At 41.1% G+C, this 17075-nt stretch overlaps 1 protein-coding gene across 2 annotated transcripts in view; it reads right to left on the bottom strand.

Moving 5' to 3' along the window:
* The window catches only part of stat6 (signal transducer and activator of transcription 6, interleukin-4 induced), a 62527-nt gene extending 48999 nt beyond the window's left edge, over positions 1-13528 (bottom strand). For both annotated transcript variants that reach the window (XM_037245904.1, XM_037245905.1), the window contains exons 1-5: positions 13179-13528; positions 5365-5510; positions 5096-5240; positions 1626-1706; positions 794-974 (exon numbers count right to left, since the gene is read on the bottom strand). In XM_037245904.1, the coding sequence (XP_037101799.1) occupies positions 794-974; positions 1626-1706; positions 5096-5240; positions 5365-5498 (541 nt within the window). In that variant the 5' untranslated portion in view covers positions 5499-5510; positions 13179-13528. The remainder of the gene's footprint in view (positions 1-793; positions 975-1625; positions 1707-5095; positions 5241-5364; positions 5511-13178) is intronic.
* Between the last annotated feature and the right edge of the window lie 3547 nt (positions 13529-17075).

Genomic DNA, 17075 nt, shown 5'->3' with positions numbered 1-17075 from the left:
GATAGCTAGTGTACAAACACCATACGGTAATTTGGATATAGCAATGCTGGGGTAAATACGTTCTAACTAGATTACTGTCTTTCACAAAGATAACCAATTCCACCGCCTGTGTTAAAATAAGTGTGAAGCATCAGGATGAGTCGTCAAAACTACTTCGAAGACTGACATGACGTGCTTCGCTGTAAAAAGTCAATGACTGCAATGTCAACTTTCCACTAAAAAGTATGCCAATACACTCTGAAAATGGTGATGAATGGTTTAGCAAGTGTACAACAGACTGTAAACCAGAATGTGGACTGTAAATGTTTGAGTGGCTGGCGTAACAATGAAGGCCGGAAATGTCTCGGCAAAAAGAAAAAAATGGATGAAGTTGAAGTTGAGTTTTTTTCCCCCCCCAGCCGTATTGTATGGTCTGACTGTGTTATGTGAACATTAGAAACTTGCACACATGCAACCAGATGATGACAACAGATACCGGAAAATCAGGGTACCCGATTATACATGAATACACAGAAAGAAGATACTTTTTAAGGTTGATTTTGTGGGGACGTATTATACACGGGGTAATTGGAATTTTTTAAACCCATATTTGCGACACCGGGAAACAATGTGTGTTTACTGCATGGACATTAGTTGTTGATCTGACAGCACCGAATGTCCGACTTCCATATTTCAACTTCCAAGACTCAAAAATGAAATACCTTGATACAATAGAATAATCAATTCTTTAAAAACAAAAAGTTGGTGACAGCCCTAACATATACACAACTGTAATTTTTGTTTTTTTAATTACCTTGCAATGACTCATAGTTCTGCCTTTCCCAATTGAGCTCTTCCTGCACCTGGTGTATTTTCTGTCTCAAGTCCTGGACATCCCGCACTTTGAGGACCAGGTGGTCCACATCTGTGCTGGGTAATGCTGATTCGCTGGTGACATATGGTTGATGCTGTGGAGTTTTGTTTACCTGTGGCATCTGTACACAAGTGACACCACCAAAATCAGATACAAACCCACCATGAGGTTCCATATGTCAAATCTGAAAACTATCTAAAAACATGATCATCATTATCAATCAAAATGAGCATAATAAGTACTTTAAATTTGAATTTTTTGATCAACTATAATGATTTGAAATATAAAGTCCTTTTAACATAGAGTAGTAGTACCTTGACGTTTAGGAAATATAGCTTTCAAAGTTTTGTTTTTCTAACCCGGTGCTTCTCAATTTTTCCCCTCCCCCCAAGGAAGAAAATATTCCCCCCCAACTCTCCTCAGTGACCATAAATAGTATCATTTGTCTATGAAAGTTTAACAAATACACCTCAGCATAATATTGTATCCTATAAATTATGCTCCCTCAGGTCCCCCCTCGAATCGCACTGCTTTACTATGATGAGGGGCGACGACAACAGTGCATGCAACTGTGCGCACATGACATTTTCCATAACGTAACAACTATGTCGAGTTCTCAATGACTTGCTTCTTCGTCCCGAGCCGTCAATGCAGCTCACTCGACCTCACTTCAGCCCACATGATACACATATGCTAGTATGTAGAAAATGAATAACACAGACTTTGGGCATGAGAAATAAAGTTAAAGAAGAAGCGTAAGAAATAGCCTTACAGCCTCAAGCAGGGCCCTCTCTTTGCGCAGCGTGTCCCTCACCATCACTGCAAACTGCAGCGGCTGATGCTGAAATATATTCTGGAAGACATCACAGGTATTACTTTGTACAGTTCATTCTTGTTTTGCATTCATCTCAAAAGTCTGGTTGGACAATACTGGGTTAACTTTTTGTTTGGTGGTATACAACCCATGTTTACCGTGGAAAATGTTTATTGTATTTTTTTCAACAAGTTAAAAATTTCAAGTCAAATTTCCCTCTGCAATACTTTGACAGGATTATTACCATCTGTGACATGAAAGTTTATTTGTATTTTATCATGAGTATTATATTTCAAATGCATTTGGCCGCGTAAAAAAAAGAATAAAAAAATTGATGGCTCAAAACTATTTTTGCATTGAACGTAATGCAACCATATCAACAATTTACAATTGACTGTGTAGCAGGGGCCACCAACACACCGTCCAATATGCTATTTATTACGCGTTGCTCTAAATAGACAGAGTGATCAAAACATTAAAGATGTATTTACACCAAAATTTATAATCAACTTTTATTGGTTGCTTTGGCCACTTAAATAAATAATTTCAACAGTGGACCCTCAGCAGGGTCCTTGAGGTTACCCAACCAGTCTACATGTGTTTTGTGGACTTGGAGAAGGCCATGTCCCTCTGGGAATTCTGTGGGAGGCACTTTGGGTACTGAACCTGCTCATATGTGCTCTTTGGTCCCTATATCACCAATGTAAGAGTTTGGTTCACATTGCCGGCAGTAAGTCAAACTCGTGAAGGTTTAACTCTGCCAAGTCACCCCTTTGTCACCAATTCTGTTCCTAATTTTTATGGACAGAATTTCTATGTTCTGCCAAGGTGTTGAGGGGGTCCAGTTTGATGATGTTTGATGACTGGGGACAACCCAGTACGTGTTAGAGAGACTATGTCTGCCGGCTGTGTTCGGAATGCCTTGAGATCCTCTGGAATGAACTAGAAGAAGTGGTTGAAAAGAGGGAAGTTCCCTGCTAAAGCTGCTGCGGCTCGCGTCATGTACAGGTGCGTGCGGAATCTGAGGGTGTAACCAAATTTCTGTCATTAATAAATCCAACAGTATTGAAGTTAGTGATTTTGTGCTAGTTGTTATTTCAGATCACCCGTTTTGTGTGTGATGGCTCTGTGATGGTAATACAGCTCTGGGGAAAAAACTGCAAAGGTATTTGTGAACTGTCTTTTTTTCCTAAGCTCTCTCGGTCCCCTCCTTCCCCCATGTGTAACTGCTCGCCATGAAGGAAGGGAGAAAAAAAGCTACTGGTGCTGAATTAACTTCAAAGAGGTGACAGAAGAAATATTGACTTTTTAAAACCCCCGTAAACCGTCAAACCGGAAATTGTATATTCAAATTAAATGTCAAATACAGTGGAGCCTCGGTTTTCGAACACAATCCGTTCCAGAAGGCTGTTCGAGAAGTGCATCGTTCGAATTCAGAATCATATTTTCCCATTACAAATAATGGGAAAAAAAAAAAATCTGTTCCAAGCCCAAAAAAAAAACAACGCCTTTTTTAAGCATTTTTTCATTTGCGCATTTTTGTCCAAGTGCATTGTTCGAATTCCGAATCATATTCCAAATCATATTTTCCCATTACAAATAATGGGAAAAAAAAGAATCTGTTCCAAGCCCAAAAAAAACCCAACGCCTTTTTTAAGCATTTTTTCATTTGCGCATTTTTGTCCAATCGCGCAACTGCAGCGCACCGCCAAACGCGCAACCGTAGTGCGTCGCCAACCGCGCAACTGCACTGCGCTGGTCGCATTATTGTGACAGAGCCGTCGCTGAAATTTAGAAAATATTTTTAAAGTCCTGTTGTACTTTCCAAAATTTAAGTGGACATCAGTGCGCAGGGAGCTTAATTTTGTCCGATCGCGCAACTGCTGCGCGCCGCCCACCGTGCAACTGCACCGCGCTGGTCGCATTATTGTGACAGAGCGGTTGCTAAATTTTAGAAAATATCTTTAAAGTCCTAATGTACTTTCCAAAATTTAAATGGACCTCAGTGCGCAGGGAGCTTAATTTGGTCCGATCGCGCAACCGCAGCGCGCCGGGCGCTCAATGTCGCATTGCTTTAGGAGCGTCTTTGTGTTTTAAGATGGCTTTACTCAGTGACGTGCACTCATAGGAGGCAGGTGAGGCAGTGCCTCACCTTGCCACCAGGGGCAGTAAAGGGCTCAACATGGTTTCCTCAGCTGTCACCATAAGTTGTTAAAAAATGAATAATATAATAAAACATAATATAATATCTGTCCTATGGTCTATGCTTTTAATGCAATTTTGGTGTGTTTCCTATACATTTGGATCATTTTCACAGTCAAAATAGCTGTATTTCTTGTTCAAATAACAACGGGAGACGAGAATCATGGAGGCTGCGGCAGTGACAGGTTGTGCCGCTCAGGGCGTGCGTGTGAGAGTGTGCACCACTCACACACTGTACTGAGCGCGTGCAAACGGCGCGTGCTTGCTTGCAGTCAGCGGGTGAAAATACGAGCCTTGAGGCAGCCAGTACCTTTGCCGCGAAGATGGGGCGATAGTGAGCCTCCGGCTAATAGTTCACGACACGAGTAAATGCGAGAGTAAATTAAGAAGAAAAACAACCAACAACATTCGGTGCTAACGCGTTGCTATTTGGCTTTGTTTTCCCTGACAATGGAGGATATAATCTCGAAAATAAGAAATTTTTCAAAACTTGACTTTCAGTCAAAGCAAGAAACCATAAGTAAGGGAAGACCAACGCCAGATTTGCGAGGATTAATTCAAACTACGGGCATCCCGGGACGGACTACAACATGTTCGTTTCAAAAGGATTGGTACTCTAAAAAAGACTGGCTTTGTGGTTGTGCTGCCAAAAATCGACTTTATTGCTTTCCCTGTCATCGAGATCTTCGTCCAGAAGGACAGGAGAATGGACTTCATTTACAAGTAAAGGTAAGAATACTGCAGTGGTGTGTTTAAATGTACAGTGGTGTGTTTAAAATGTTGTTACATTTAATCAAGAATGGGATAACAACCATGTATGCATGTAAATCTGACTTGTGAGTCAGTGCCTTAGCGTCATACAGTACGTTTGTAAATCTGACTCTGTCAGTGCCTCACCAACCCCAACCCTCACCGCACGTCACTGGCTTTACTGCTCCCACTTGCTTCCTTTGGAGGCATGATTAGAGTTGATGCAATCATCAGAGTAACGAGAACGTAATAATGAACGGAGTCAGTTGGTATGCGGGTCCTCTCGGCTCATCTCGCGAGGTTCGACAACCGAATTTCGTCCGACATCCGAAGCAAAAAAATCTCGAATTTTTTGTTTGAATACCGATTTGTTCGAGATCCGGGACGTTCGAAAACCGAGGCTCCACTGTACTTAAACCAATCAACAAATTCCCCAATATCAGCCGAGTTGTTGAGGATTTTGCTAGACTCCTTACCATGTTCCTGCTAATCTGCATAAGCTTCATTTTATCCACTACATTAGCATTATGCTGAGAAAACGACTGCAGCAGCATGATGATCTCGTCCAATAGAGCGCGGGCGTTATCTTCTTGCTCCACTTTCTCCAGAGCAAATTCCTCCCTGAGAAAACACACATTGACAACTCAAGTATGTAATAAGTAACTTAAGTATGACATGTTTCTATTGTGTACAATAAGCATAGCGTACTGTGTGTGACAGTGTGTGTGTCATGTCTGGGCCTTACCATCTTTGGTTTTCAATCCATTCAGACAAAAAGTGCCGCACTTCAATAGCAAATGTAGCGGAGGGGTAGAAGTCGCAGATGGTCTGGTCAGGCAGGTACTGTATCAGCTGGCTGATGCGACTCCACTGGGCCATGGTCAAGATGTGCTGCATTGTACATTGAGAAAATCAAAAGAACAATCCGAATAGAAAGCGGTTGTTGACTCGCAGGAAAGTTCGACATTACCAGCGGGCTGAAGGCCAGTGGCCGCTGTGCTGCGCTGGCTGGCAATCACTCACCTGCAATGCTCGTGGGAGTCCAAATTTTTGAGCTACTGCTACAGACAATGGCCCTAAAGTGCATTTTTATATTTTTCAGGCTTAAATACTTTACTTTGATATATTTTTATCACAAAAACTAGAGCTGTTTGAGACCACTTTTTCTCAATTCTTCGAGTAATCACCGATACCAATACCAAGTACCGTTACCGCTCATACTTTTGATACATAAAATTTCCCCTTAAAAATAATGACAGATAATAAAAACTATTGTGGAAACTGTACTTGCATTAATAAAAACTATTGTGGAAACTGTACTTGCATTTACATGAAATTTATGTGAATTTTCTATTCTTCTAATTACAAATATGAAACAACCCCGCCGAAACACGACGTGATGATGAAGAAAATGTTTGCAGGGCAGTTCATTTTCGTTTGAGTGCCAGGTTTTCTCTTCTTAGACTTCAAAATAAAACCCCACTAAACACACAGTAAACAAGGCTTAGACGGGGAAAACCGATTTGACAATCCCGGCCACAAACAGTCGCACAGCACGTATATCATCAAAATGCAACGTGTGCTTGGAGGAGCGAAGAATGCGCAATTACGTTTTAGTTGATATTGACTCAGTCGCGCGACGAGCAGCCCCACTCGCCGTTTCTTGTCAACCGGCAACAATAAGGTATCATCCTATGAGAGCATTCAGGAATTGTAGGAGAAGTTGTAGTGCTCTTAATGAACCACAAATTACTCTTCATGAGAATGTTTTTTGTTGATGTTTAAGTAATTTATTTGGGCTTTGCACCTTTACCTACTTTTATGTCCCAAATTCTAAACATTGTCTGATTCTTTGGGAAAACAAGTTAAGAAATAATGAACTATATAATCAATATTTAAAGGAAAGAACTGAAATGTCACTTATGAAATATAAGGCTTACAGAAATAAGGTAAATAACCAACTGAGAGTTGAAAGAAAATATTTCATGACCAACTATTGCGAACAAGCACACAATTCACAAAGAATCTATGGGCTGTTATCAACGTGATAACAGGCCGCGGAAAAAGACATCCTGACTTCCCCACTTACTTCAATTTACAAAACAAGCAGATAGAGAGCAAGCAAATGATAGCTGTAAGCTTCAATGAATTCTTCGTCACAATGGGAGAAAATCTTGCAAAGACATTCCCAAAACAACAGCTACACTGAACCACTTTGAAAAAAACAGACATTTCCAAAAACACATTTGTGCTTGAACCAGTTACAGAAGAAGAAATACTATGCTCAATCCTAACAAAGTGTACGAGCAAAACCTCTATTGACGCCAATGAGTCAGACATGAAACTGATAAAAGCCATAGAAAAGACAACAACCTACAACAATCTAGCTTTTGAAAGTTGGGTATTTCCTGAAAAACTGAAAATAACAAAAATCCTCCCCATTTATAAACAAGGAAATAAGCATGATCTAAATAACTATCACCCTATTTCAATTCTACTCCAGTATTCTAGAATTATAGAGAAACTGTTTATTCAAACGGTGGAGAAAATGATAGAAGACAACAATATATTGTGTGATAACCAATATGGCATTCGCAAAAAGAAATCAACTGCTCATGCACTCACCGACTTCACCAAAAACATAAAAGTGGCCCTGGACAACGGACTAGATAGTATTGGAATATTTTTGGACCTAAGAAAAGCCTTTGACACCATAAATCACAACATCCTATTTGAAAGGCTGAATAGGTATATGGACTACAGGGTAAATCACTAAAATGGATCAAAAGCTATCTAAATAATAGACAACAGTTTGTACAAAAAAGTACCGTATGTTTCGGAGAATAAATCACAGTTTATTTCATAGTTTGCGACTTATATGTGAAATTATTAACACATTATTACTTGATCATTGACACATTACTTACTTACTAGTATATCACTTCACATGTTATTTTCACACTAAACCGCATGAGGGTGCTCTAGGCCTGTGGAATAATTGGAACTGCAACTGACGATGAGCCTAACGTCAGCGCCGCATATACTTTCGGAGTCAGCGGAGTTGTTCATAAGTGACACAGAGGACGAAGATTTCGATGGATTTAATGATTTGGAGTGACACGGATGTTTTGATAAACTTGTTATTTATGTTATAGTTATTTGAATAACTGTTAATATTTACGTCAGGCACGCTCTCAGTTACTCGTTTGTGTTTATGTAACGTTAGCATACCGTATCGTTTAGCCTGTAGTTGCCTATTCATGTCTGTTCTTGGTGGTGTATTTTGTCAAATAAAGTTCCCCCAAAAATGCGGCTTATACTTCGGTGCGACTTATATATGTTTTTTCTTCTTTATTATGCATTTTTGGCTGGTGCGACTTGTACTCCGGAGCGACTTATAGTCCAGAAAATACGGTAATATTAGGTCAACTTGTCTGAGTATCGCTTGTGTTGATTTGGGGGCCTAAAGTGTTTATACTTGTATAAATGACATAATCAATGTATGTGATCAACTTAAATTACTAATGTTTGTGGATTACACCAGTATAAATTGTTCTGGATAAATGATTCACCCATCAAAAATGTTAATGAAAATAATATGCTGGGCATCACAATTGATAACCTCTTGGGATGGAAACCATATTTTAAATACATACCTCCAAAACAAACTAGCAAAAAGCATATCTGTACTATGCAGGTTACAAAACAAAGTGAACCAGTCAACTCTAAGAATAGTATATTCGGCGATGGTAGAACCACACTTGTTCTATGGCGCCAAGGTTTGGGGCCACATCTACCTTATTTCACTAGAACCTCTCAATAAACTTAAAAAATGAGCAATACGGACCATTCACTCCAAATCTTACACTTCCCACACAAATTAATTGTGTCTTACAGATGAAATACTCAAGCTGCGAAATATTATAATATAGACTTCATTAGCTAGCATGTATAAAGTCTCTAGATTTGACATACCTTTTTCAAAAGACAAAAGAAACTATTCAGACTGAGACAAAATAACCTGGGGCTCATAAGACTGTAGATATTTGAGCACCTGCAAATAAACACAACATTAAGAAGCCACACCCTATCAGTGGCATGAGTTAAATATTGGAATAAATTAAACGCAGAAATCAAGATACCTAAAGACCTTAATAAAAAACAAGAGTTTACTGATCCAAAAATACAATGCGTCATATGAGACGTATTCCATATGAAATCTAGTGTGACTTGTGCTTTGAAATCTTACGTGTACAATACAGGCTGTGTTGTTGATGTGTGCAAATATTGATATCAAAACTTATCAACACTGTTGTTTAATTTTGACATTGAAACTCATAAACAATGTTGTGAAATGTTGAATGTTGATCTTGAAACACATGTAGTTGCAAACTTGAGGGCATACCGGGGGCAGGTTTTCAGGCGACAGAAACAGGCACTTCACTCACTGCATCATATGCAATGGATCTCCTAAGCTGAGCCTTCAGCGCAAACCATCGACCTGACCATCGCCGCTCGACGTCCAGAAACTAGGGAAACTGGCCCCCACTGTACCTCTCTTGCAGGATACACAATGGACAGCTGGAGCAAGTGTCACGTCATGTCGCATACGGAAGATGGGGAAGATGTGTACATTTTGATCATCATCGGCTGGCTCTCTCTGACCCTCATGGTGCTGCATTTGTGCCAAAAGCTGAAGGAAATTAAGTCTGGCGCCCTTGGAAATGAGGGACTTCCAGCTTTGGAAAACAGCCTGAGGGCTGAGAGACCAGAGAGATGAAGACAAGGCTCTATCACGAGATGTCTGAACTTAATGGGAAAATGGTCAAGCTGCAGGAGGCCAGCATGGGAGATGACTGCTTGTGATCGATCGGTGCAGGTGCCGCCTGGTGCTGGGGGTGGTGCCCAGGTTGCCGCCAAGATTGTGACTCCAACTCTCTCTAAATTGATTGTTTTATTCAAATCAAATTCTCATAATCTGCTGGGATAGGCTCCAGCACACCCGCGACCCCCTTGTTATCTTGTGTAATTTTTCTGATTCTTTGTTTCTTCCTTTTTTGTTGTTGTTATGGTGGTACTTAGGTAATACTGTGGCGATGTAGACTGTGTCTGGCAGTGTAAACCCTTGGTTGAAATCGAGGCAGGACTAGATAAGCAGAATTTCTTCAACCCGCCTCCCTTTTCAACAAGTCATGTACAACATAATCCATCCATCCATCCAATTTCTGTACCGCTTTGTCCCCACGGGGGTCGCGGGCGTGCTGGAGCCTATCCCAGCGGTCATCGGGCAGTAGGTGGGGGACACCCTGAACCGGTTGCCAGCCAATCGTAGGGCACACAGAGACGAACAACCATCCACACTTGCACTCTCACCCAGGGGCAATTTGGAGTGCTCAATCGGCCTACCAAGCATGTTTTTGGGATGTTGGAGGAAACCGGAGTGCCCGGAGAAAACCCACGCAGGCACGGGGAGAACATGCAAACTCCACACAGGGAAGGTCGGAGGTGGAATCGAACCCGCACCCTCCTAACTGTGAGGTGGACGTGCTAACCAGTGCTCCACCGAGCCGCCTGTACAACATAATGTAAAATGAAATTGTAGTGAATGTTGATTATGTATTTGCCGAAATAAACAAATCAAATCAAATAGCTATGAAACACAGTCGTTAAAACCCTCGCAGCAGACAGCAGTGGAATCATTCATTTCAAAAGATGACATGGGTATTTTTTCCCTCGACGTCACGTCTACTCTTCGCTGATTGGTTCATTCGAACTGCTTGTTTACATTTGCCCCTTCTCAGAAATGCGCATCGATGCGAACTCCCCACCAGACCAATCACTGTAGCATTGGTCTGGTCTGCCAGGCTAGGTGTGATATGCCTCGATTTACATCTGAGTCAACTCATCGCGACTACTGTTGGTGATACATATACAGGGTCCGGCAAAATGATCGGACACATTTGTAGGCTTGATAAAATGCAAATAAATTAAAGAAACAAAAAAGTTTTTTTTATTTTCGAAAAGTACATATAACGCCATTTTATTTTGTTTTGTTTCGTTTCGTTTTCGAATAATGTTATTTTGTTTCGTTTCAGTTGCTAACATGAATTCGGTATATGAGGTCTGTACTTCTTCGAAGAAGACAACGTCACAGTGACTGTGAACTCTGATCGATCCTGGAAGATGCTAGAGACTTTTCTCAGACCCAAATTGAATACGCTCCACGATATAGAAAATGTTTGGTTTCAATAGGATGGGGCAACACCCCACACTTCTCGACGTGCGATGGGGAGTTTGAGGGAGATGCTTCCTGGTCATTTAATCTCATTGCGTGGTGACATTGGTTGGCCCGCTCGATCACCTGATTTAAATCCTTGTGATTTTTTTTCTCTGGGGATACCTCAAGTCAAATGTATACATTAATCGCCCTCGATCTATTGAACAACTTAAAGATGCCATTCATCAAAAAATTCCTGCCATTCCCCATGAAATGATCCGCCGCGTTATGAACAACTTTCATGAACGCCTTCGACAGTGTGTGGACAATAACGGCTCCCATTTGACTGATTTGATTTTTAAAACCAAATGAAACAAAATGGCATTACATGTACTTTTCAAAAAAAAATTTTTTGTATATTTCTTTACTTTATTTGTGTGTTTTTTTTAACCCAAAAATGTGTCAGATCATTTTGCCAGACCATGTGTGAAGTGAAGTAAACAAATGCAAGATCTGTGGTAAGAGTACAAAATTTAACTGTGTTTTTGAAGTGAGAGGAGCCATGGAGAAGTGCTCTATGATGGTTTTCACTACTAAGTAGATGGGAGGAAGCCCATCAGTGAGCTATTAGGCACAGGAAATGACAGAATCCAACTCCCTGCCTCATATGTGAGCTGTGGTTCCAATACTTATTTATTCCTAAGAGCATTGTAAAACAAAATAAAGTAGAACTGATCACCCTTCAAAGACATAATAATGAAGAAATAATGAAGAAAGAGTTTGTCAGCATGCTCCTGTACTCAGTTCCATGTAATAAGCCACTACGCTTTAAGCTACATGAAAACTAAGTAAGCTGTTTGATAAGATTACTGTGTGTATGTGTATGTAGTGATGTCACAAGAAAGCCAAAGTAAAATAACACAGTTGTGGAGCAAATTCTTTAGTTTGAATTGACACTCTGAGGGTCAAGTGACACATTTGCCATACTTGTGCTTTGAAAGTGTCAGAATTATATTACAGTGTAAAGACAGAGCTAATAACCAAGGTCACCAGACAGCATCAGATCAGAATCAGGCCTCTTTCAAATGCAGATCAAAATGTGGTATCAGATATCTTCCAATCCACACGCAGCAAAAACACCCAGAGAGATATTGCATTGCTGCCATAGTCATCTTGACATCATTTAAATATACCAATTGCTGACAAATACAATCCTGCATTTTCCCAGAGAACACAAACATTTTTTTTTTTTTTTACAAACAACTGCAACAGAAAAAGCACAAGTAATTCAATAAGATTTAAATATGATACATTATGAAAAATAATTAAAGACTGCAGCAAGGTTGCTCTAATTTCAATTAATGGTGGGAAGAGCCAGCCCGGGTCAAATGAACATTATATGATGTTTAATATGTATTATGTAATATTGCCCCATCCACACTGTTATTGCTCAGTATCATCCATCCATTAGTCCGTCCGTCCGGCCACTGAGTCTCACAAGCTTCGCTGATGCCTGGAATGCTGATTGTTTGAATTCCAGGTTTTGTTTGACGTTCGGAGTATATTTCTTTCCAAAACCATTTGGATCCAACACTTTAAGAGTCTTTTTCCTCTACACCAGGGGTGTCAAACTTATTTTTGTCACTGGCCGCATCATAGTCATGGTTTCCTTCGAAAGGCCATTGAAATTGCCAACCCAAATAAATGTCTGAATGTCTCAAATTATATATAGTGTACGGTACAAACTAGTGAATGACTAGATGAATAACTAGTTTTCAAAACAGAGACTAAGAAAAACTGTTAACATGTTTTTAAAATATGAATGGTAATAAAAATTGCTAGCAATAGATCTATTTTTTTCAAGTGAAAACAATTAGTAATTTTAATATTGACATATGAATTTGATGCACAATTTGTCTTCGCGGGCCACATAAAATGATGTGGCGGGCCACATAAAATGATGTGGCGGGCCGTATCTGCCCCCCGGGCCTCATGTGCTCTACACAATCAACTACGCGGCATACCTTGACATGCACTAGATTGGTTTTATAGCATTTTTTACAGACAAAGCGAGCTGACAGCAACGCAAAGGGGGTAATGCCCATGTATAGGGATGGGAGGGACGAACTTGAAATATATTATCTTTATCTCTCGTCAAGACTTACATTTTTAGTGAATGTCAAACAATACCACGGCATTGCTGCTCGTGCTCACGTAAAACAGAAACTGAAAGTACGCATGACAAGTATGAGAATATAGTTAAAAGGTAAACACTAATAATTATGTCGTCATATTGACCAAGACCATTCAGGCAACTACTGTCGAGCGACATTTTCGCTTACCGTTCTAAGTTCGTTTGAGAATTTTCAGTTTCTTTCGTCTCCTCGCAGGCTGCTGCGTGAAAAGCTACCCAACATGTCCGCTTTGTTTATTATTCAACTTCTTTGTCTTCATGCACGTTAATAGGAGACGATCGTAGTTTCTTTCGACTTCCCTGTTGAACCAACTCGCTTCCTGCAGTCCCGTAACAGACGGTAGCGTGCTTGTCGGCCAACGTTACTTCAAGTATTGTTGGACTCTGCTCACTTCGTGACGTCGCTCCCCCTCCCTCCCCAAAGAGGAAAGGTTCGAGTTTGTCAGGGTGGACTTGTCTGAGTGGACAATGTATTCCGCCACCGTGGGTGTACTGAGTCAACTTCCAGAGAAATAGAAAAAAGGGCGGTGCATTGATAAGGCGCGTACATTTCCAGGAAAGGCTTTCTTAACATAGATGTATCCATTTATTATTAAAAATTGAAAAACGAATCGTTATTTGATTTTGTTTGAAAACAGAAAAACGGATTTTCTTGTTGGTTATGTGAATGGAGTAATGGAAAGTCTAACAGGTTGATTTACAATTTTTATTTGTAAAACGAAAATGGGATATAACGCGCACTCACGCGAACACAAACACGCTTCTGCGCGTGCGCATAACGGCTGATATTTATTTTGGATTCCCGGAAGTTGCCACTAAGAGCATTTCTCATACTGACCGGAAGATGGCGACAGCGCGGCGTCTTAAGACAACGCAGTGTTCTGTAATGATGATCCATCAGCAATCAACATTCTACGTTCGATTTCTGTAACTCTCAGTAAAACTTGAGCAGCTTTGAGCAGGTATTTTGTCCCAGGATTGAAGGCTGCTTTCTCCAAATGTCATGTTCCAGCTCTTTCAGCAGATGAGAAGATTTAGATCAGGGCTCATCCAAAGCGACTGTAATACCACGGTATCACATTGTCACACTTTCAAGAGCACTATTCTGAATATGGGTCAATATTTCTGTAGCGTTCCATAGCCTATGATGCAACCAACAGCCGCTTTGCTGAGGTTTGGTGATGCTTATTATTATCTTGTATAGAAATGCATGTTTTCATCACTCAGTGCACTGCGTCTTACTCTCCTCGCAGAACAAAAGATTGCAACATCGCAGCTTTATCTTCCGTGCTCAGAGAAAAAAGATGACAACATCTGGAACTAATACAGCTGTGCTGGATCTCAGTGGGACTAGGGGGCTAGGAGGCTGCAAGCTGGGGGTGGTGAAGAGCTTAGGCCCTGGGGGCCCTGTGTCCCTGACTCGAAAATGGACCTGATTGCAAACATCTGGCAGTCCTGACTCACCCTGTGTCTGATGTCAAACTTGTCAGTATCACGGCCCGAACAAGCGAAAAGGCCAGCACTTATGGTCAGGTAGGGGACATAGAGCAGACCACGTTCAGGGTGTATATTTACTTTCACATATCTGTTGGGATAAAATCAGGTTATTTTATCAACAGAGGGCCGCATCTACCCGCAATAAGCAAAATCCGCAAAGTAGAGGTTGACATTTTCCCGGGGGATTTACGCCTCTATTACTATGTTACGGGCCCCCTGCAGCTTCCAAACAGTTCCTTTCCCTCTAAATATTTGTTACGCTTAATAAATTCAACTTTTAAATTGTAAAACGAAGAAGGGAAACGAGCTGCGAGAGCTGTGAGAGGAGCGTGTTCTGTCCCCAGCAGTGTACGAGTATGATGTAATGTAACATTACATTCAAGCTATAGTTTTATGCTAAAATGGTGTACCTTAACTAGAATCCCGCGGTGCATTTCAGCCAAATCCTGGTAGATTCATGCAATTTCAAACACTTGTTGTTGTGCAAAACAAAGGTTGAGCATCTACCCATGAAGGTATCTTGCGCCTACTTCAATTTTTTTTTCAGTGCAGTCGTCTTCTCTCTTCCTCGAGAAACAGAACTCGCAGAATTTTATTTTCACTTTGAACAATAAGCTCAACAAAGGGAACTTTAAACCACTGGAAATGAAGCCGCATTACAGGTAAGCTGTTTTAAGATAAACTTTAAAGAGACACAAAAACCATGATCCATTTTTTTTCATAAACAAGCTCAGTTTGTGTATTTATTGATAGGGAAATGATTAAAGTGATCATTTTCTATTTCATCCATTTAATTTTGGAGGGAAAACGAAACACCCAATGCCCTCAGAAATGGCCACTTTTAATGAGGAATATGGCCACACCACCTCCCCTCCCTACATGTCTTGCTGGGAGTCACTATATTTTCACATACAGTGGAGCCTCGGTTTTCGAACGTCCCGGATCTCGAACAAATCGGTATTCGAACAAAAAATTCGAGATTTTTTTGCTTCGGATATCGGACGAAATTCGGTTGTCGAACCTCGCGAGATGAGCCGAGAGGACCCGCATGCCAACTGACTCCGTTCGTTATTACATTCTCGTTACTCTGAGGATTGCAGCAACTCTAATCACTCCTCCAAAGGAAGCAAGGGGGAGCAGTAAAGCCATCCTAAAAAACAAAGACGCTCTTATACCATGCGACAGTGAGCGCCCGGCGCGCTGCAGTTGCGCGATCGGACCAAATTAAGCTCCTTGCGCACTGAAGTCCACTTAAATTTTGGAAAGTACACCAGGACATTAAAAATATTTTCTAGATTTCAGCGACGGCTTTGTCACAATAATGCGACCAGCGCGGTGTAGTTGCGCGGTCGGCGACGCGCTACGGTTGCGCGTTCGGCGGTGCGCTGCAGTTGCGCGATCGGACAAAATTGCGCAAATGAAAAAATGCTTAAGAAAGGCGTTTTCTTCGTCTTCTTTTTTTGCTTTGAAAGGATTAAAATATTTTCCATATTTCTGGAACGGATTGTGGTCGAAAACCGAGGCTCCACTGTACACGTATATATATTTCGACATTGCAATAGTTAGTAAACTTTAAGTTACAGTCAGATAAATAAACTGATTTACATATAGACCTTCTGGTGCCTAGCTAAGGAGAGAAAACAAAGGGTTGTATCCCCTGGCTTGGAGGTGTTATAAGTTCCTGGCCACTTTGGAGGGCCACCAGGACAGACCCACACCTTAAATCATTATACAGCTGTCGCTAATAATATCAATATATATAATATATAATATCAAATGTTTGTAGGCATCTCAATTTAGGCCATTTTAACTTCTTAAAACTTCAAAACATTTTGCCTTTCCACGGCTGGCCGACTTAAAAGAGCAAAAAATGAGCAGCCTCCCTGCAGCAAAATGCCTTTTTTTGGTCACATCTGTCTGTGTGTGTGTTTTTTTTTTTTTATCTCCATAAGTCACCAATATACGAAAAAGACAATGCGGTCCAGAGAGGCTTTTTGGAAGTTGAATTGTTCATACGTTGTTACATATTCAACTGAAATCTGACTTAGATTTCCTCTGAAGTCCACATATGGATATACCCTCTGAGTCGCTTATCCGAAAAGTAGGCGCCTTAAGTGGCCACCTTCAGCTGAAAGGTCGGACTCCTTGCTAGTAGTTAGGTGATCCGAATCTTTGCAACAAGCCAACCTCCAGGGGTTGACTTGCAGTTATTTATCTGAAATTGACACGCACAGGCCGGCAAACGCGGCCTGCGGTCAGCAGAGAGCCTCATTGCCGGGCGGCAGGCCAGCCGACACGGGCCTCCTCGCTGGAATGAAGGACCTGCGGAACCTCTCCTTCTTACACCGTGGGTGTAACAGTCTGCTGCTGAAGGAGCTTCTCAGGGACCCCATAATGTCATGGAGGGGTAGAGATGTGTTGTCCAGGATGGATGTCAACTTAACTAACATCCTCCTCTCACCCACAACCTCTATGGCAGGGGTCACCAACCTTTCTTAAACCGAGAGCTACTTCCTGGGTACTGATTAAGGCAAAGGGCTACCAGTTT

The sequence above is a fragment of the Syngnathus acus genome, chromosome 2 (genome assembly GCF_901709675.1).
Source record: "Syngnathus acus chromosome 2, fSynAcu1.2, whole genome shotgun sequence".
Lineage (NCBI taxonomy): Eukaryota > Metazoa > Chordata > Actinopteri > Syngnathiformes > Syngnathidae > Syngnathus > Syngnathus acus.
Note: the sequence above shows the minus strand (reverse complement) of the source record. Positions and strands in the feature narration are given on the sequence as shown.